This window comes from Bidens hawaiensis, unplaced genomic scaffold (genome assembly GCF_021521415.1).
Source record: "Bidens hawaiensis isolate Kalapana, Puna unplaced genomic scaffold, B.hawaiensis_p1.1 tig00046658_1, whole genome shotgun sequence".
Classification (NCBI taxonomy): Eukaryota; Viridiplantae; Streptophyta; class Magnoliopsida; order Asterales; family Asteraceae; genus Bidens; species Bidens hawaiensis.
The window spans coordinates 45,286-65,344 of NW_027498316.1; the positions used below are offsets into that span (position 1 = coordinate 45,286).

The 20,059-nt window shown below is 38.9% G+C and overlaps 2 protein-coding genes across 2 annotated transcripts; one reads left to right on the top strand and one right to left on the bottom strand.

The window, feature by feature from the left end:
- The first annotated feature begins 871 nt into the window (after positions 1-871).
- LOC143596513 (cell division cycle protein 48 homolog) lies at positions 872-4,650 on the top strand. Its single transcript, XM_077075269.1, has 9 exons — positions 872-900; positions 978-1,152; positions 1,746-1,974; positions 2,052-2,818; positions 2,908-3,129; positions 3,220-3,291; positions 3,390-3,671; positions 3,746-4,105; positions 4,190-4,650. The coding sequence occupies exons 1-9, from the start codon at positions 872-874 to the stop codon at positions 4,475-4,477; spliced, it is 2,424 nt and encodes an 807-aa protein (XP_076931384.1). The 3' UTR covers positions 4,478-4,650.
- Positions 4,651-5,163: 513 nt separating this feature from the next.
- Positions 5,164-8,082, bottom strand: LOC143596510 (P-loop NTPase domain-containing protein LPA1 homolog 2-like). Its single transcript, XM_077075267.1, has 7 exons — positions 7,918-8,082; positions 7,436-7,728; positions 7,236-7,317; positions 6,666-7,076; positions 5,870-6,586; positions 5,692-5,802; positions 5,164-5,621 (listed from the first exon to the last, which is right to left on the bottom strand). The coding sequence occupies exons 1-7, from the start codon at positions 8,077-8,079 to the stop codon at positions 5,235-5,237; spliced, it is 2,163 nt and encodes a 720-aa protein (XP_076931382.1). The 5' UTR covers positions 8,080-8,082; the 3' UTR covers positions 5,164-5,234.
- Between the last annotated feature and the right edge of the window lie 11,977 nt (positions 8,083-20,059).

Below are 20,059 nucleotides of genomic sequence, written 5' to 3' on the forward strand. Positions count from 1 at the left end.
CATGACCTGACTTAATGAGAAATTTAACCGGGTTAGGCGAAAAGGACAAACGCTGTTGGATTTTGAAACATAAAGGACAAAAAAGATCAATTTTGAAGATGAGGGACCACAAGTGAAATTTGGATGAAAGATAAAGGAAAAATTTTGTAATTCTGTCATATCAATATTTGGTATCGAGTACTGGTACCGTACCAAAATATTTAGTACAATATTTGGTACCCGTTTTTACCAGAAATACGGTATTAGTATTTTTGGTACCCATGCCGTACCAAAAATTTAATTCAGCATTCGACACTTTTCTAGGTGAACAGTAGCGAGTTATTTTGTTATGAAGTAATTTTTTTTAACAATCAACAAACAGAAAATTACCTAGGTATTCTGTACAGGGTGGCTCAATGGCAAAAGGCCACCGTATGGAGCCTTTAAGTGCCTACAAGACATCTCCAATTTCAGGAAAAACCCACACGACCGAAGACCCACTGGTGGTAAACCCCAGACGCCTTTATGATCAAACCAGAGATTACAAAAATCCCAGTCTACCTTCATTGAGTCACATGTGCCCTCTCTAAAATGTTGTATTAAGAAACTCAGGTTTCTTACCACTCACCACATTGGATATACATTTAATTATATATATATATTCTAAGTCTAGACTTTTAATAATATTAATATCTAGTCCAAAAATAAACTGACGCATATCCAAATATCCAATCCAAAAATAAGAACCCGTTAACCCGTGGGTTGGGTTGGGTTGGGTTGGGTAGGTCAGTGGTCAATAAATTGTTACCCAAGACACCCGGATCCTTCATTCTCATTCATTCTTCTTCTTCTTCACATCTCTCTGCAAATCAGTCTTTGTTTTCATTCAATCATGGCGGAACCCTCTTCTTCTTCCGATCCGTACGTTCTTCTTTTTAATTCATAATTAATTACAGATCGCATTGTTGGTTGATTGAATTTGATTATTATTATTACAGGAAAGGTGCTGCTGCTCAGAAGAAGGACTTTTCGACGGCTATCTTGGAGCGGAAGAAGTCCCCGAATCGCCTGGTTGTTGACGAGGCTGTGAATGACGATAACTCCGTCGTCGCTATGCACCCTGCCACCATGGAGAAATTGCAGCTCTTCCGTGGCGATACCATTCTCATCAAGGTTCATATCTTATTCATTACATTATACTTGTTGTATTTCTTGTTAATTGTACCGATCTGACACTCTTACCTGATTTCTCCCAAATTTAATCCTTTACCATATTATCATTTAGGGGTCCGCTTTTGACAGTTTTTAGGTCGTTAGTAACAGTTTTTGATCATGGAGAACCGAAACCGAATTGTTGAATATAAAGTCTGAATGCTTGCTGTTGCCGTGAGGGCGTACTTGCTGTTAACTGTTAAAAGGGAAAAAAGAAACACAGTAACTGTTTTTGCACCGATTCTAATTGTGAGTGTTAATTAAATCCGAACTAAATGAAAGTACGAAACCATTACTAGCGGCTTGGCTTCAAGGTTTAGATATTATAAACGAAACCATTGCTACAGAACTTTTAGTTGGATAACTATTAACTGCATCAAGATCAAGTAACACCACGTACTGGTTGTTTAATATCGGAATTCATATGAATTGTTTTGCATGTTCGTATTTATTTAGTGTTAGGTTGGGAGTTTTCCTTTTAATAATGTCTGTTGTGACACCCTTTTGTAAGATATAACGGAGTGAATTGGTGTGGTTTGATGTTGTGTTTACAGGGCAAGAAGCGAAAGGACACAGTCTGCATCGCCCTAGCTGATGAAACATGTGATGAACCGAAGATAAGAATGAACAAGGTTATCAGGACTAACTTAAGAGTTCGCCTTGGAGATGTTGTGTCGGTTCATCAATGTCCAGATGTCAAGTATGGAAAACGTATACACGTTCTTCCACTTGATGACACCATTGAAGGTGTCACTGGAGACTTGTTTGATGCATTCCTGAAACGTAAGTTTTTATGCGTGAATGCTAGTTTTGAATCATGATAATTACTCTGTAATTGGGTTTAAATGTTGTGATTTCAGCTTACTTCTTGGAGGCTTATAGACCTGTAAGGAAAGGAGATCACTTTCTTGTTAGAGGAGGGATGCGCAGCATCGAGTTCAAAGTAATTGAAACCGATCCTGGTGAATATTGTGTTGTTGCTCCCGACACTGAAATCTTTTGTGAAGGTGAACCGATTAAGAGAGATGACGAGGATAGATTGGATGAGGTGGGATATGATGATGTAGGCGGTGTCAGGAAACAAATGGCGCAGATTCGTGAATTGGTGGAGTTACCATTAAGACACCCTCAGCTTTTCAAGTCAATTGGAGTCAAACCACCTAAAGGTATCTTGCTTTATGGACCTCCCGGTTCAGGAAAGACACTGATAGCCCGAGCTGTGGCTAATGAAACTGGGGCTTTCTTTTTCTGCATCAACGGTCCCGAAATTATGTCAAAATTGGCTGGTGAAAGTGAGAGTAATCTCAGAAAGGCGTTTGAGGAGGCTGAGAAGAACGCACCATCAATTATTTTTATTGATGAGATTGATTCAATAGCTCCAAAGAGAGAGAAGACTAATGGTGAAGTTGAAAGAAGGATTGTGTCACAGCTTTTGACACTTATGGATGGGCTGAAATCACGGGCCCATGTTATTGTAATGGGGGCCACAAATCGCCCTAACAGCATCGACCCTGCTCTTAGACGGTTTGGTAGGTTTGATAGGGAAATTGATATTGGTGTCCCGGATGAAATTGGACGTCTTGAGGTTCTTAGAATCCATACAAAGAACATGAAGCTTTCTGAAGATGTAAGTATCGCTTACGATTTCAAAAGGCATAAAACATTAGTTATGGCTTATTGTTCGGTCGCTAACAGTGAATTATATGTTTTTTGTAGGTTGATTTGGAAAAGATATCTAAAGAAACACATGGTTATGTTGGTGCTGATTTGGCTGCTTTGTGCACTGAAGCTGCACTTCAATGCATTAGAGAAAAAATGGATGTTATTGATTTGGAAGATGAGTCTATTGATGCTGAGATACTTAACTCTATGGCAGTTACAAATGAACATTTCTCTACTGCTCTCGGAACTAGCAATCCGTCTGCTTTGCGTGAAACTGTATGACGATATACCAGATACTTATTTTCTGAATATTTTATTTTACTAACATCATTTTTAACTAATCATTATTTTCGGTTTGGAATATAGGTGGTTGAGGTTCCAAATGTTAGCTGGGAGGATATTGGTGGCCTTGAGAATGTTAAGCGTGAGCTTCAAGAGGTAATGAAAACGAGTCAAACGACTTTATTAGATTTAACTATTGCAGTTATTAAGTTATATATATACTGAAGTTTTTTGCTTTTCAATAAACAAAATAGACAGTTCAATATCCGGTGGAGCATCCAGAGAAATTCGAGAAATTTGGAATGTCACCATCAAAAGGAGTTCTGTTCTACGGTCCACCTGGATGCGGGAAAACACTGCTGGCAAAAGCTATTGCAAATGAATGCCAGGCAAATTTCATTAGTATCAAAGGACCTGAATTGCTAACAATGTGGTTTGGTGAAAGTGAAGCCAATGTTCGTGAGATTTTCGACAAAGCCAGAGGATCTGCGCCATGTGTTCTTTTCTTTGATGAACTTGACTCTATTGCAACTCAGGTAATCACACCACCTTATACTCACATGACCTTTTGACACTCAAGATTAGATTTTGATGCTTGTAATCATTGCAGAGAGGAAGTAGTTCTGGAGATGCAGGTGGTGCTGCTGACCGTGTTTTGAACCAACTGTTGACTGAAATGGATGGGATGTCTGCTAAGAAGACTGTTTTTATCATTGGAGCCACTAACCGTCCCGACATTATTGACCCGGCTTTGCTTCGTCCTGGACGTCTTGATCAACTAATTTACATTCCATTGCCAGACGAGGACTCTCGTCACCAGATTTTCAAGGCTGCAATGAGGAAATCCCCTGTTTCTAAAGATGTTGATTTGAGAGCTCTTGCTAAGTACACTCAAGGTTTTAGTGGTGCTGATATTACTGAGATATGTCAACGCGCCTGCAAGTATGCAATTAGAGAGAACATTGAGAAAGTAAGCTTTGTCTTATTGTTGTTATTATCATTGTTATTTGTTTTTGTTTTGGATGTCTAATCCTTGTTTTTGTTATTTTTGCAGGATATAGAGAGGGAAAGAAAGAGGAGTGAGAATCCTGATTCAATGGATGAGGATGAAGTGGCGGAGATAAAGGCGGCTCATTTTGAAGAATCAATGAAGTATGCTCGCAGAAGTGTGAGTGATGCTGACATCAGGAAGTACCAGGCGTTTGCTCAGACCTTGCAGCAGTCGAGAGGATTTGGGTCTGAATTTAGGTTCTCGGAGACATCTGGTGGGGCGGCTACCACTGGATCTGACCCGTTTGCGGCTGCTGCTGGCGGAGCTGATGATGACGACTTATACAGTTAGGTTTTATAAGAAAGGTGGTGTTTTAAGAAAGGAATAGACTTGCAGGATCTCTGCTCTGTTCTGATATTTGAATGGGAGACAGAAGAAGACTTTTATCTATTGATGGAATCTTGTTATCATTTGAACACGTGTTTATGTATCGTTTAACTTTATACTTTTGTTTTGTTGGGAAATACTGTCTTTCTTGTTTTAACTCATTTGGTTTTTCAAGTTCATATGTGTGAAGCCTCCTAGGGTTAATTATTAAAAGACAGCAATTATGATGTATTATTTAAAAATGTGAATTTGAATCGTATGGTAAAAGCTAGTGAAAGTAAAGTCAAAAGTCTTAAATCATCTGTGTCATTTGATTTCTTCATGCTTTTGAATTTTCTTATCGTACTCGGTATATCCCACCAATAGCAAAGCTATGGTAGGGTCTGAGGAGGGTAAGATGCTTTTTAATCTTGTCAGATATAATAGTTTCATCGCTCCGGCTCTGCCACCACAATCGCTGCTGCTGTTCTCTATACCGTTACTTCCGGTTGATTCTTCCAAACCCAGGCGTAAAGAGCCTATCGTTATTCAGCATTGTCTGTATACGTAGAGATCTATCCGTGGTATTTGATCATTGTTAAGTACTGTAATTTAGAAAAATACACTCTTTTACAACATATAAGTAATAGTTTTAACAAGCTAATTTCCAACTTCACACACACAGTTAATTAAGTCACAGGTTAACAAATACTACAACCCATAAAACAAAAGCTAAGGATCATCAGGAGATAGTGTAGCAGTAGCCCTCATCAGGAGTCAGGCCCAATGTCCCCTCCTTGCCAGAACATGAAATGCTGTGAGACCGTCTTTTGATGTTCAAGCTTCCAGACGACACGACCCGTTTCTCCTTGATAATATTTGGATTGTGCTTCACCGAATCAGGGGTAGACTCGATCTTAGCCCTCAAGAAACGGTCTAGGTTCTGACTGTACTTGTCACCATGGGAGTTTGTAACTACATCATGCTGAGTGATAGAAACAAGATTAAGCTTTTGGTCAGATTCATCATCAATGAAGCAACCATTTTCTTGAATATCATTATCTTGCATTGCAAGATCATCATACTCCTCATCTGACTTTGTTGACTCCTCATCCACCGAACCTTCCATCTGATTCAACCAAATGTTATCAGTAACAACAATCGGAATAAAAACAGAATCATGATGTATTGATGTGTACCTCTTCATGCATATGCTCTTTGCCATCATCACTAAGATCCTCATCACTATCCGCTTCAAGATGATCATCTCCCTCTTCATCACTTTCGTACACAGACTGTTCCTCCTTTAACTGTATTAAAAGTCGTCGTAAGATCACACAATTTCATTAACTTTTATTATCAATAATCAAAACGTACCTCTTTAGAAGGTCCATCAACGGCTTTAGGTGAACTACAACATGATGAATGATATCTACTACCATTATCAGTAAGCTCGCCTCGTGACTCATCAACGCTACTAGCCTGACTAGTGCCACCAATGTCAGTTGGCCAAGCACTGATCCCAAAATTACCAAATTGCAGGTTGACCGGTTCAGCTTTACCAATCTGCAACGGTCCATAATCAGGATTACCGATAACCGCTTTCCCATCCGCATCTACAGAATGTACAGGCCACACTTTTGCAACAGACCCGTCATCGTTTAACAAAGCCATTAAATTTCTTGAAGAACCTTTTCTTTGAATCAGTTGAAACATTCCCTTGGAGCTCAAGGAATTAGCCACACATTGATTTCTATATTCTTCATTAACTACAGAAACGGTGTTAGTTGTAGAATCATAAAGCTGCTCGCCAGTCTCGCGCCTTCTTAAACTGCTGAAAACTGTGGCGTGTATTGCAGCAACACTTTTATCAACATTTGTATTATTTACTTTTGGTACCAGATGTTTGTCTGCTCGGTTGCAAAGGTACTCTTGGATTGTTCTAATGTTTCTTATGTATTTTACATATTTGTTTTTAGCAGGATCTAAAGTCATGTACTTTGCACGAACCGCAAATCTTTCCATGTGTTTGTCCTCGCTTGTGATGTATATCATAAACGGTAAGATTGACGGATGTTTCTTCATTAACCCCATCTGCATTTTCAAACATGCCAATAAAAACTGATGTCCAAAAAGGTAAAAACGTTTAAAAACAGATTTTATATTGTTATACCACAAAGTTTAGGCTCAGGTGAACGCCCTCCACAACGACCGATTCTTTTCTTTCTTCCCACGCGGTGATGAGTCGGTCAAGGCTATCGATGACCATTTCACTTTGCGCCTTAAAGCCCTCGATTGCCATTTGTTTAGTGCTGATCAAGTCAACGGTGGTCAAACCCTCGTTGGGTGGCACAGTTGAAGCATCAAACGGGGCATTCTTGAACTGTGATTGAGGTGAAACGCTTCCGTTTTTCTTTTCTTTCCTTTTGGCTTTTGCTTCTGAAACAGCCATTAGATCCAGATGTTCTCCTGCATGGTAAGTAGAAGACCATAACAGGGGATTTTGTTTTTCATCGACAAAGCTTCTCATCATGTGTCGAATGGAGTCTGTCGATACAACCGTTGTGATCCCTAATCTGCTAGCCTGCGTAATCAGTTTTAAGGCTCAAAATCTGAATAACAAAAGCTACAATGAAGCAACAACTGAAAAATAAAAATGTTATGGTGCTTTGCTGCACAAAAGAAGTTAGATGGTCATTAATCATTTTCTACTACAGCAAAGATTGTAAATTTATGAATTTACCAGCAAAGCGGATAATGTAGATTTGCCGCATCCGCTTGTACCACAAAGCAACACGGTCACGGATTCTTTTCTTTCTCGGAGTCTGTAATAGGAAAGACAAACTGTATTATATGACCTGACTCACAGCATTCAAAAACGCACTCGTGCATGCACGAAAACAAACGAATATAACGTTTTAATTCTTATAATGATAAAAATACCTGCAAGCTAAAACCAAATCAGCCCTCTGATTAGGACCAACATACTTGTACTCAGACAACGCATCACAAACAACATCAACAAATCGTCTCCTTTTGACAATAACCGTCGTGCGTTTTTTATACGATTCAAATGGCACGCTACTACTAGTTTTATCATCATTCTTCAACCCTTCCTTATCTTGTTTCCCAACATTAACTTTCAAGAAATCTTTTCCAGTCTTAATCACACCCATAGCAGCTAAAGTATCCCCTAAGCATTCTGTCCTCATAATCTCGAAAACCCTTTGACTAATCTGGTCAAATTATTAACAGGGTGTATTAATTCAGTCTAGGTTGCATATATAATTATAAACAACTTTTTGGGTAAAATAATTGCATAATTATAAACAACTTTTTGGTCCAAAACTGCATATAAGGTTTAAGAGAATGCGTGCAAATGTTGCAATAATTGAGTTTTAAAGAAAAACAATTAGTTAGTTAACCTTGAAGGCGTGACGTGCTTTACAACCCATCAACTGTAAAGTGCTTTGAAGAACATGTCGTGTGTACCTAAAACATAAATCTTCATTTTCATTCCCATTCCCATGACCACCAAAATCATCATTACCCTCCACAACTAAGTACAACAATTTTCCCACCTCCATCTCCGTTAATTAATTAATTCCCCTAACAAAAAATAATGATTATTTTTTTATATTATATTAATAATGTATGAAAAGATGGGTGGAATGTAGAAGGTACGTTTAATATCAAAATTCAGAGATCAAGGAAATGAGATAACAACGCCATTTGAATTGACGAACATTGTTGTTGTTGTAAATGTGAGGAGGGTTAATAATAATATTGTAAAGGACAAAAACAGTAGTTGTTGAATTGAGAGAAGAAGAGGATGTGGTCATTGTTGTTGTTATGTAATGTATGTCTGGCACCTGCTTCCACGCATCAACGTCTTCAACACTCCATGAGTCGTCTCTCTTGTTTTGTTTTGTTTTTGTTTTTGTTTTTGTGTTCTTTCTCTCTCTAGATTTCTTGGGTTCAAAAGAAAGAAATTGATGATGGATGAATTTCAAGTGAAACGTTCAAACACAAACCCTATATATCAACAAACAACAACGTACGTTTACGACTTTTTGGTCCAAATTTATTTATGTCTAATAACCGGATTTATTGCCACACAAGACTTTTTTTTTTTTTTAATAATATAAATGGACGTTTTTCAATAACTTTTATCAAACGTGTTTTGGGTTATATATTTCATTCAAGTAAAGGATCTACATGTCGGTTTCATACATTTTTGGGCTGAGTCAATAACCATGCTTGTTAGATGCTTAGGTCATGGGTTTTTACCGAGTCAAATACCAAATTTTCAAGTTAAATCGGATCGAATAATCCGAACAATTATTTTTTTTTCATTATTGGTGTTCATTTAAAAGTTAGACTATTTGATTCGTATTCATATTATATGCCTAATTCGAAATTCGATTCGAATTCGTATTAGAAACTCGAATTCGAATTCGAATAAATTCAATTTGATTCAAGTTCACATGTGCCAAAAACTTCGAGAACCATAATCATAATTGCAAATCGCATATATAAATTTAAAGTAGTTGCAATATTAATGATAATTAGTTCAAAACTAAAATACAAATAGTCTAAAATTCAAACTATTCAAAATGAAAATTCAAATAACAACCATAATAGTACGAGCTAAGAAATAATATGGCCTATTGAATATACTTAATTTACAATGGACATTTATTATTTATGGATTTAACATATAATAAAAAATTAATTATATACATTCTAATAACTTCAATTAGAATTGGTGCAACAACATACGTGTATTGCTTTTACACTACACAAATCACATTAACTTTTATTATTTTCTTTTAATATAACTTCAAACACATCAATTTATGTGTAACTGCCATCTCTTCCAACCACCACTTGACGGAACAGACTCCACCGGCACCACTCAAAATTCCGTCGTGACCTTTAGAAAGGGTGTTTAGTAAATGCCCAACTCCTCATTTCGTCTAAGGCATCCAATTTGATTTGCACATCGATCTGTTGGTGGTTGCCGTTCCGGTGGTGGTTACTGGTTAGAGGCAATCTCCGACAAAATTGTGTGGCCGTCACCGTCGATTTTTTATTAGCGCAGGATGTCGATGGTTTGTAACGACTTTACGAATGTTGCCGTTGGGTGCCGGTTGTTTCAAAGGACGGTGGCTAATGATTATTGGCAGAAATGGTCGGGTCAGGCACAGGCGGGTGCATGGCTGTGGTATATGGTGATGTTATGATGATGAATAACGGCGGTTCCGATGTCGATGTTATGAGGGTGATGCACAGTAGTTTCACAGTGATAGTATTAAGCCTGAAATACAAATTTTGTCCTATTTCAGGTCCTTTTTTCACTCTCTGTCCTTTAAATGAAATGTTTATTGGTTTTAGTCCTTTACGTTTAACTCCATCCATTTTCTTAGTTAAGTAGTTGCATATGACCGACATATAAGGAAATAATGATAATTACAATAACAACTATCTGGGTCCCACCCATTACCACTTCATCTCCTTCATATACACATTTTAACCTGGCTACCGCCATTGCAAGCGCCTCCTTTGTCCCCTTTAAACACCAAACTCTTGCTCATTATCTTCTGGAACCTTAAATGCACCATGAATACACATACTTCTTGTTTCGATTAATGATGTGGCTATCAGAATCGATCCTACGCTACAACTACACTCAAAATAACAAGCAGATCTAGGGTTTTATGATTGGAAAACGTCCGTCGAAGTATTACTGATAGCCAGAAGATCCACAAGGAAAGAAGCACCAAGCGATTGAATCCAACAAACTAAATCTGTACCTGTTTATAATCCGAAATATCCCGTAATTATCAGTTTCCGATGATAGTCATGTATAATCCAAAATAATTCTTATAGCTGCTGAGAAAAATCATTTTTACCCTTTTGATATCCTAGATCGAAATTGCAATCTGCTATCAACTCAATTTTAAACCCATGTGAGACGGATTTAGTTTGTTGGTTGGGGTCGTGGCGATTGCATGGTGGCCGGAGGAGTGGTTGGTGGTGTGGTTTAAATGTGTGTAATGCAGATGAGATGGCTTGAAGATAATAGGGTAGTGATGGGTGGGACCCACATTAATTTAATAGTTTTCATTTTAATAAAAGTTAAGTAAATTCTGTCCTCACGTAATTGCCATATGCAACTACTTAACTAAGAAAATGGATAGAGTTAACTGTTAAGGACTAAAACCAATTAAACATTTCATGTAAAGGACTGAGAGTGAAAACAAACTTTTTAAATGATCTATTCGATAAATTGATAATGTTTAAAGGATAAAATTTATATTTCTGTCTAGGATTAACCTATTTATTTTTATAAAGAATTAAGGATCAAATGATTTGTACATGAAATCACACTTTGATGCTTCCTTTTAATAATGTTTTACGTCGGCACCGCCTATGGTTTTATTCATGTTTTAACCCACTACCGGGTTATATTTTACTAATTCATCTATACTATATATTTAAAGATCACAAAAACCAACTTAACGGTGACTAACGGGTGATAGTTTCCGGTTAAGGCGACCCGATAGTTACTTCCTGTGCGTTAAACCTTCCAGTTCTTCAAAATCTGCGATCTTCTTCGAATTTGATTTAGTGGCAGGATATGGTTGCAATTTGAAGGGGGTGTTTGGTATCCTATAAAAATATCCAGATCCTAATTAGGTTTAAGGCATATTCTTCAATTTGATTTTCATATCTTCTTCAATTCAATTTTACATCTGGTAAGTTATTCGTCCATTTGTTGCTTCATTTAATTAATGTTAGGATTACTAATAATAATGGCCTCAACATTATACAGTGACAATTTGTTTAATTAAGGTTTATAATTTCTATACTAATTAAGGTTGATTATACTTATTTGGCTCAAACCGATTACAGATACCGTAAATGATTGAACCACAATTCACATTAGCATCGAACATAAAAACTCTAACCCGTAGCCTATACCCCGGGTCGAATGAATAAAGGAAAAGTATCTATTCAACCCAATTATAGAAAACCGAATAAAACATTTGACCCTATTTTGGCATGTGTCCAATTACCCGGCATTTGAATCTGTTTGTTTATATTGGATTTTATATCTGTATTTTTGGTTTTAAATCGTAGGAACTCATGGCATAAACTTGCTACCCAAATTTGAAATATAACTGTGGACATTACTTTTGTATGTAACGCATATATTACCTCCAATGTCATGAAATCTTAATTTAAATCATCCAATGTTATTAATAGCGCCAGACCGCTGCAACGCGCTAGTAAAAATGTCGTTATAGATGGTTTGATAGGCTTCGGCCCTATGGAGTAAAGGGAAGTGCAGATCTAGAGTGTTTGGATGAGAAAATTTTGTTTAGGATGATATATTATTCAATATTTCGTTGTTTTTTTATGTATATTTATTTAAAATAGACTAATGTATAGAGTGACATAAATTTTGCCAACGTCCACGTACACCTAAGCTTTAATATATACATGTTGTAATTAGATTTAGCATATAGAAGATTATAGAGAAACATATTGGCATGATGGTATGCAATGTAAAATTGTCCTTTTTATCAAATTCTAAGTTAAATAAGTTTTGATCAACTTCTTAAATATATATATATATATATATATATATATATATATATATATATATATATATATATATATATATGTTTTATTATCTATCTAAAGAATTATGTTTTGTTTGCCATTGAGGGCAACGTCATACATATGTGTGTTTTTTTGGGAACTATAAATTGATGATAGATCAATCTTTTAGGAATTCAATATTAATTTTTGAATGTTGTCACAATTATATTCAAATAGTATAACTATTACATGTAGCATGTACCTACGTCATGTTACTTGATTTGAATGAAATTCCTAACTATCACCGAATAAATATGATATTTGTAAACAAACACAAATAATACCGCACACCGTCGTAACGCGCGGGTAACCTTACTAGTGTATATACAATTTGAATTCGAATCAAAATCTATACACCCTTAGTTTAGATAAACTACATTTTGACGGTTTTATAGAATAATGAAACCTCGTAATGTGTAATGTATTATCGATCAACTATATATGTGTTTGCAATACAGATAAATCATGAAAACATAATCAAACATAATATTTTAATTATGGTAACAATATAATAACCAAACTCTATATGTTTTATAATATTTTCTAATAGGTTTATGCCGGATTTTCTTTACACAAATATGATGTTTTTAAGATCTTCAAGATTTCAACAAAAGGGTACTATTGTAGAAATTAATAGAACCAAACATGTTGCTTTTTAAGTACTAAATAGTTGTAAAAGGTAAAGAAAATAACTTAAGAGCATGAAATCAGTAAGATTAATAAACTATACGAGTTATCACTAAAGCTACTTATGCGTATTTTAATTCTTAGATTAACGGGAAAAATTTTCAAATTTTATTAAGATTTAAATTGAAAAATATTTTATTTATAGCTTTACTAATATCTCACTAGGTTCAGTTTACCCCAATGGCATCAAACCAAACGGTGAGCCCGGTTTTTCAAACTGCAATCAACCCATATTACTCATAAGTGGACGATTTTTTTATGAAATTGATATAACCTTAACGGAATATATTACGTAGACTATTGTAATGGTCTATTTTTGAGTAGTCGTTACGGCCTACCCTATCGCTGAGTCTTTGGAAGCGGTTTCACTCCTTTATAGGTCGGAACTCTGGAACCTAAAGACTTTCTCAATCAAACAGGATAGATGGATTGAGCGCGCGTTGCCTTGATTTGAGGTGAACTCCTTTTCCTCTTTCTTCCGGACTGGACCCTTCCATGCGAGAAGCTGGAAGTCGAGTTATTGATGAATGAGAATCTAATGTCTTATTAAATAGGAGCGATCTTTTCATCCAACTAGAAATATCGAGAAATATCGTGAGAAGAAAGCAACTTCACCGAAAGGGCAGGTCTTTCTTTTTATTACTGAACTTATCAAGTAGTGCTCGATAAGCCATCGCCCAATAGAGCTAGCCATGCGTAGATCGAAATGGTCTCGCGAAGCCAGTCACCGGTAGGTCTAAGAACGGATTTCTTGATAAGCTGCAAACAATCCATTCCTTTAGTAGTGGGATACTTGTTCACATACTTAACAAATCAAGGAAACTCCATTGGGTTGCGTGGAGTAGGGTTACACGTCCAAAGAAGAAAGGTGGTTTGGGTTTGTCGCGTATGTTTGATTGTAATCGGGCTTTAATTTCCAAATGGGTGTGGCGTTTTAGAACAGAGACAGGCTCCTTGTGGAAGAAGGTTATTGAAGCTATTCATGGTTCTAATAGGAAATGGGACGTATACCCAGTGAAGTCTAGTTTGACTAGTGTTTGGACTAATATTATAAAGGAAAGTAATAGATTAAATATGCATGGCTCCTTCTTTAACCAGTTAATTACATGCACAGTAAGGAATGGGAAATCAGTGAGGTTTTGGGTTGATACTTGGATTTCGGATGGGAGGCTAATGGATAGATTAGCAAGACTTTTTAAGTTGGAGGCTAAGAAGATCTGCTTAGTGTCTGATATTTTAATCCGGTCGAACTTTGGTCCTTCGATGAACTGGTCGTGGAAAAAAGAACCGACCTCGGAGGCTGAGTTAGAAGAGTTTGAGGAGTTATCGGAAGTCATTAGTCAGGTTTCGCTTAACATGGGTGTGGATGAGTGGAGATGGGAAGGGGACGCAAATGGCTGTTTCTCTGTGGCTGGGGTGAGAGGTTGGTTATCCAAAATTAATGTGGGAAGCAGTGATTATGTTCTTGATTGGTGCAAATGGATACCGGATAAATGCAATATATTCATGTGGAGAGCTTTCTTGGATTGCTTGCCTACAAAGACGACATTAAGTAGAAGAAATATTGACATTGGTAATACTCAGTGTATTTTTTGTGATGAGAGTGAGGAAACGGTGGACCATGTATTCATCGGTTGTGGCTTTTCTATGACGGTGTGGGAGGGTATTTTAAGGTGGTGTGGTTTACCCAATTTTTTTGTTTTTAGCTTAAAAGATGTGATGGAGATGCATAGGATGGATGGATTATTAGAGGAGTGGTTATGACTTGTTGTTGGCGGATTTGGAGAGCGAGAAATGAGATGATTTTTAACGACAAACGATGCAAGGTGGTAGAGATTGTAGCTGATGTAAAGGCGATTAGTTTTTTATGGTTTAGTAATAGACACAAAAGCAAAGATAGAGATTGGAAGTCTTGGTGTAATATGTATATGATGTGATGTAGTTTGGCGGCCCCTTTTCTCCGTATTGGAGATGGGTTGGTTTTCGCTTGTTTTTTATGAAGTTCACTTTTCAAAAAAAAAAGTAGAATCTTCGAACTTAAAGAAAAATGGGACTGTCATCCATCTAAGGAGAAAACGGAGGCGCCTAGATATTCTATGACCTTTGGTCTTGTCGCGAGCTAGAGTCGAACCAGCACCTCTGGGAGCAAAGTACAGGCCCAGCGAACTACCTTTCACTGAATGAAGACCGAGGAAAGAACTTCAAATTTATTTATCGTATATAAAGAAAGAAAGTCTTTCATTTCCTAGTTCGATATTCCAGATATTCCATTAGAATGACTGATGTTGGACTAGCTGACTCCCTAAGCTTTGCCGTATTGCATTAGAAAGTGGGGAATTCCTTCCTCTTTGGTATGCGAATTTCAAGCTGCTACTGCTCCGATAGCTGCTTTAGAACCTAACCTTTTTTTGACTTCTAGGGTTTGCTGGTTCTAAAACCTGTCTCCCCCTTTTTTTGAGGAAGTAAGGAAGTGGATAAACCTTATAACCCTGTAAGAGTAGGAGCCAGCTAATCCCTCTATCAGTCTAACCCCGCGAGCAAGGAAACTAGCAAAGCAAGTCATTCCGGGTCAGGAAAGGCAGAAGAAGAATTGAATAAAGTAAGGAAGTCCCGGGGCTGGTGCTATGGTAAACTGCCGCAGGTACTAGAAGTAAGCCTGCAAGTAGTATTTATTAAGCAGTAAGCCCTAGAGCTCGAGATTGTAAGTTTCAGGTACTAGTTTACAAATCGTATAAGCCGACTGTCTTTTGGTAAACTTATGTGCCCTCATCTCTCCTTTCTACTTGACGGATGGCCCCCTCCTAGTCTCCTACAAGCGCCTAATTGAGACGAATTCTCGGTAGGGCTGTCTCTGATCTGGTTTTTCGCTGCTGTCCAGTCCAAGCCTTCCATTTCCATTATGTCTGCTTGCGATTCGCCCTAGTCCGTAAAGAAAGTAGGAAATGTCGGAAAAAAGTCTTCCAATCTCTTAGTCTAGTGTTGCAATCCCGCTAAGGCCTAAGACTGATGAGTTGAGTGGAATCCTATCAGCCTTGGAAGCAGGGCCTAATCCCCTACTTGAGACGATGAAGGAAGCACTTCGGCATCGGCAGCGGTAGTTACAGGATCAGCGGATAGCTATGAAAAGCATCTAGGAAGAAAGGACCGAGCTGATTCTATAGCTGCCTATTCTGTAACGATTCTATCACAACTTATTCTTTCTTCTTCACTTGCAAAGAACCTATTTGATTCAATTGCAGCTCCTTCTATGTTATCAATCCCATTTTGTTCACAGCGTCCTCTTCTGGGAAGGAATCAGAAGTAAGGCTTGACTTTCCCCGTTCTTTGTCTTCTAGGCCCCGGAGGGGAATGAAATTCCTAATGGTTCTCCACCTTTTAACCCTTTCCAGGGGAGAAGGTACGAACTTCGCGTCTCTAATGGAACGGACGAAGTGAAACGAAGTTCCGCAAGACACTTAAAAAAAAGGTATTACTTAAGGCAAGGAAAGTGCCAAATTGGACTGCCTTTTTGTAGACTTCTACTGTCCTGGCCTGCTCTGAGCTTCCAGGAAATGGGTATTAAACAAAGGACATATTCGGATAGGTAAAACCTCTTTTTTGAGTGAAAGGCCTTATGTTATAAGGGTAAACCTCCTAACCAGGCTACTAAGTGCCAAACTCTCCTCTATAATATGGGTGGGGTATCCGAATCGACCTCCAACACTTATTCCAGATATCGTGATCTTGGATCCAGGTCTAGGTACTTTTTCTGATTCAAATTCTCTTGGGTACAATACCGAAGCTAAGTATAAGTAGATGAAAACAGCTTGACCAAGAGTTGCTAGAGCGGATTATTCAGCTAAGTCAGTAAAGCCAGAAAAGCCTTTCTCTAAAGGAGCTTGGGGTGAAACCCTTCTATAAAGGGGAGTTTTGTTTGGAAGATCGATTTATAGTTGCTTCGGATGTAGCATTTGATGGGGATCTTTCAGCAGCGGGAAGGTATTTTAATCTTTATTAAATAGGTGATCCGTTAACTCCGAAATTTTAGGTTTTATTCGAAGTTCATATTTGAGTCTTGGATGTGCTCCCAGGGGAAAGGGCTAAAGCCAATCATTCCGAAGGATTCTTGCTTCCATTCCAAGTGTTGGAGTAGGATACTTTGTAGCGCCCAAGGGAATTGGATAAGGATAAAGTCTCTTACTTTCAAGGTTAGGAGCGGCTGAAGGATGTGATCCGGGGCCGGGGCTGGTCACAGATATCACCTATCGTCGCTGGGGAACAACTCTCCTCTGGTATTAGCATTAGCAACCCCCGCTGAAAGAATGAATGCCCGCTCATATAGATTCTATTTCGTGCGCTTTGCTATAACCTTCCTCGCTCATTTGACTTTTCTTTGGCCTGGTGGGCATGAAAAAAAAGACTGGAAGAGGTATCAACACCCACATTCGTCATAAGAGTAGGAGTCATATAGGTATAGGTTAGCCTTTCCTTCCTCTGGTTATGTGTAATAGCCGGAGGGTAGAATTCGTATCTGTCTGTCTGCAGTCCGTATGTAGGTATGTCCAGTGGTCCAGCCTGTCGGTCAGTTGATAGTTTGATCGAAGCCATGAAGGTACCTTCCTAAACTGAGATTGAAATCTATTTTCAAAGCATTTTTTATCAGGAAAGAAAGTATGTTCGGAGTCTATTCATCGCATATAGACTGCAGGGACATCGTGCGTGGCATAACCATCGAGTTAAAGTCGAGACCTAAAAGATCGAATGGAACAGTACATAGACAAGTCAACCTTTTATGAATGTGAAGGTAGTCCCTTCATTTCATTACTTAAAATTAAGGTATTCATCATTAGAAGGTAAGTAGACTACTCAAGAATTTTACACTTCGTCATTTCAATTTCAATTTAATATTGTTTAGAAAAAAAGACGAAATGAATGTTTATCTTTACTAGGAACTTGAGTAAGGAGTAGATCCTTTTGTTGTTTGAGAGTTTTCTCGACCTTTCTTTATTTAGTGTACATGCTTGAGCCGGATGAGGGGAAATTTTCACGTATGGAGCACTGAGTTACTTACGGAATTCAAATCTCTCTCGCTTCTTCAGCTTGTTCCTGTTCGTCTATTCGGGACGTGGCAGGCAGCCCACATACATGAAGAGAAGAATAGAGAGGGGGTTATCCTGCTTAAACTTGGGAAGTTTACTACTGGAAATTGGGAAGGGCTATAAGTAGGCCGTTTGCTATTGCTATAAGGGCTGCTCGCCTTTATACAGCTTGGCTTCGCTATCGCTTCTATATAGTGTAGTGGTCAACCTAAAAAGTCGTATTCCTTCCATGCCTATTATCCAGTGCTAGAAGCTTCGCCAGAAGCAAGCAAGACGAGGTCGCTCTGCTTCGTAGACAAGGCTCGTTTCGTACTTTACTTATGAGCTCGTGTAGTACTCGCCCCTATCTCTTCTCTAAAGGGGCACACAACTTGCTGTCTACTAAATGAGCTCATGAAGCGATCTGGGAGCGAAGCCTTAAATTGAGTTGCTTCCCCCTTTTCTTTTCCCTCACCCCACTTTTTCATTTCCGCTTAAGCTTCCCCGGTTTGGGGGATTAATTGATTGGATACCCGAGAACCATAATCTTTCCTAGGAACAGCTTCTACGACGATAGATAAAGGTCAGGTTTGTTTGGCATCTATGCCCCCTGCCCTCCAAACAGTATGGGAGCCTTTCAGCTTGTACTGCTCACACTCCTAGATCTTCACGGCACCTCCTCCACCATAGTGTGAGCTGGGAGCAACTCCGAAAAGCGAGGCCTACTTAAATAAGTAATGAGCTTTCAACAACGTTAACAACCCCTTCTTAGGTGAAATCCAACCCCTTCTCTGCTCCTTTCCTGACCCTTTCTAAGCTCTTGGATCCTGCCCTGCGCCTCTCTCGGATTTGCTCTCGCTCATGACTGGTATATGGATCTCTCTATGTAGAGATCGGCCTTCTAGAAGCTTCGTCAGAAGCGACTAGTCCCTTCCCGAATGTCCCTTTCCTTCACTACTAGGAGAGTCGCTAGCTTGCTTGCATTCTATTCTATAAACGGAGCGGCTTGTCGAGTCTACGAAGCTTCGTAGTTTCTCCCCCCTTTTTTTCTTTTGCCCCGCCATGCCACTAGATCCATAATGACCGGCAAGTCGGAACATGTATGAATATAACCACGCAGAGCGCCTTACCGGCCTATCGAAGCGAAGAAAGAGATCATTGAGCCTATTATTTAGTCGAGCTAAGGTTTGGAACCTTTATAAATAAGATATCTATCTATATATAAAATAATAAGCTAAGGGGGCTGGAAATCGCAAGAATTGAAAAGTCCTCCTTTGAATGGGATGAGAAAGACAGGTTCGGAAATGGCCGGATTAGCAGGAGGAAGGGCGGCCCCACCCTGAAACAAAGGTGTACGCACATAAATAAAGAGACTGGTTATGGCCTTGAAGGGCTCCTTCCCATCTATCTTGACTGGGAAGAAGGGGAGGCTCTTGCGGAAGCCCTGCCCACCCTTCTCTATTCTATTTTGAGGATCCGGCTTTCCGGACTCGTAAAAGACGGCGAGGAACAAGAATAGGGTCAGTAGTCTCTGCCGTTGCAGGTCCTTCTCCTTCTGCTGAGATGGCCCTCTTTTTTGTTTTGTTTGTTGACCACACAAAATCCTGAAGAAGCTGGAATAACTCAGAAAGAGAGTGGCGCCTTGCCGTTGAGAGCGTCTGTTGTCTTTGTAGAGGAACAGTACGATCTTGGACTAGCCCCCTTCGCATGACATAGAAAGAAAAAGAATTCCGTGCTGCTATAAGGCCTCTAAACTCCTCCCTCAGGACAATGTTGCGTTGCCATGGGGACGGGCTAGCCCCGACTTCCATAGGTCATTGGTTCGACCTCCTAATGAGAATTGAGGTCCTTGCGCGGGTGTCTCATCCCTAAGACTTGTTTGCTCTGTATGGAGTGCCCCGAGGTTCCTCGAGTGCCAGCCGCATAGAGGAATGCCATCAACTAGGGCGCTATTGGCCACTAACCACTCGCTCGCCGGACGCTCGGGCTCCGCGTTTCAAGTTCGTTATCCTAATCGTATCCTCTGCTCCACCGGGAGCTTGACCCCTTCTTCTATCTTATCTACTGCCTTGCTCCTCGGCTCCATATTGCTCCAGCCGCTCGTTGTAATAGCTTGCTTCTCGGGTGGCTCGAACCCTGGGTGGTGCGGCTG

Coding starts and splice junctions, on each gene's coding strand:
- LOC143596513 (XM_077075269.1), top strand. CDS start 872: ATGGCGGAACCCTCTTCTTCTTCCGATCC. Junction 1,153..1,745: donor GCGATACCATTCTCATCAAG/GTTCATATCTTA, acceptor TTGTGTTTACAG/GGCAAGAAGCGAAAGGACAC. Junction 2,819..2,907: donor ACATGAAGCTTTCTGAAGAT/GTAAGTATCGCT, acceptor TGTTTTTTGTAG/GTTGATTTGGAAAAGATATC.
- LOC143596510 (XM_077075267.1), bottom strand. CDS start 8,079: ATGGAGGTGGGAAAATTGTTGTACTTAGTTGTGGAGGGTAATGATGAT. Junction 7,729..7,917: donor AAGCACGTCACGCCTTCAAG/GTTAACTAACTA, acceptor TAATTTGACCAG/ATTAGTCAAAGGGTTTTCGA. Junction 6,587..6,665: donor ACCTGAGCCTAAACTTTGTG/GTATAACAATAT, acceptor TTGAAAATGCAG/ATGGGGTTAATGAAGAAACA.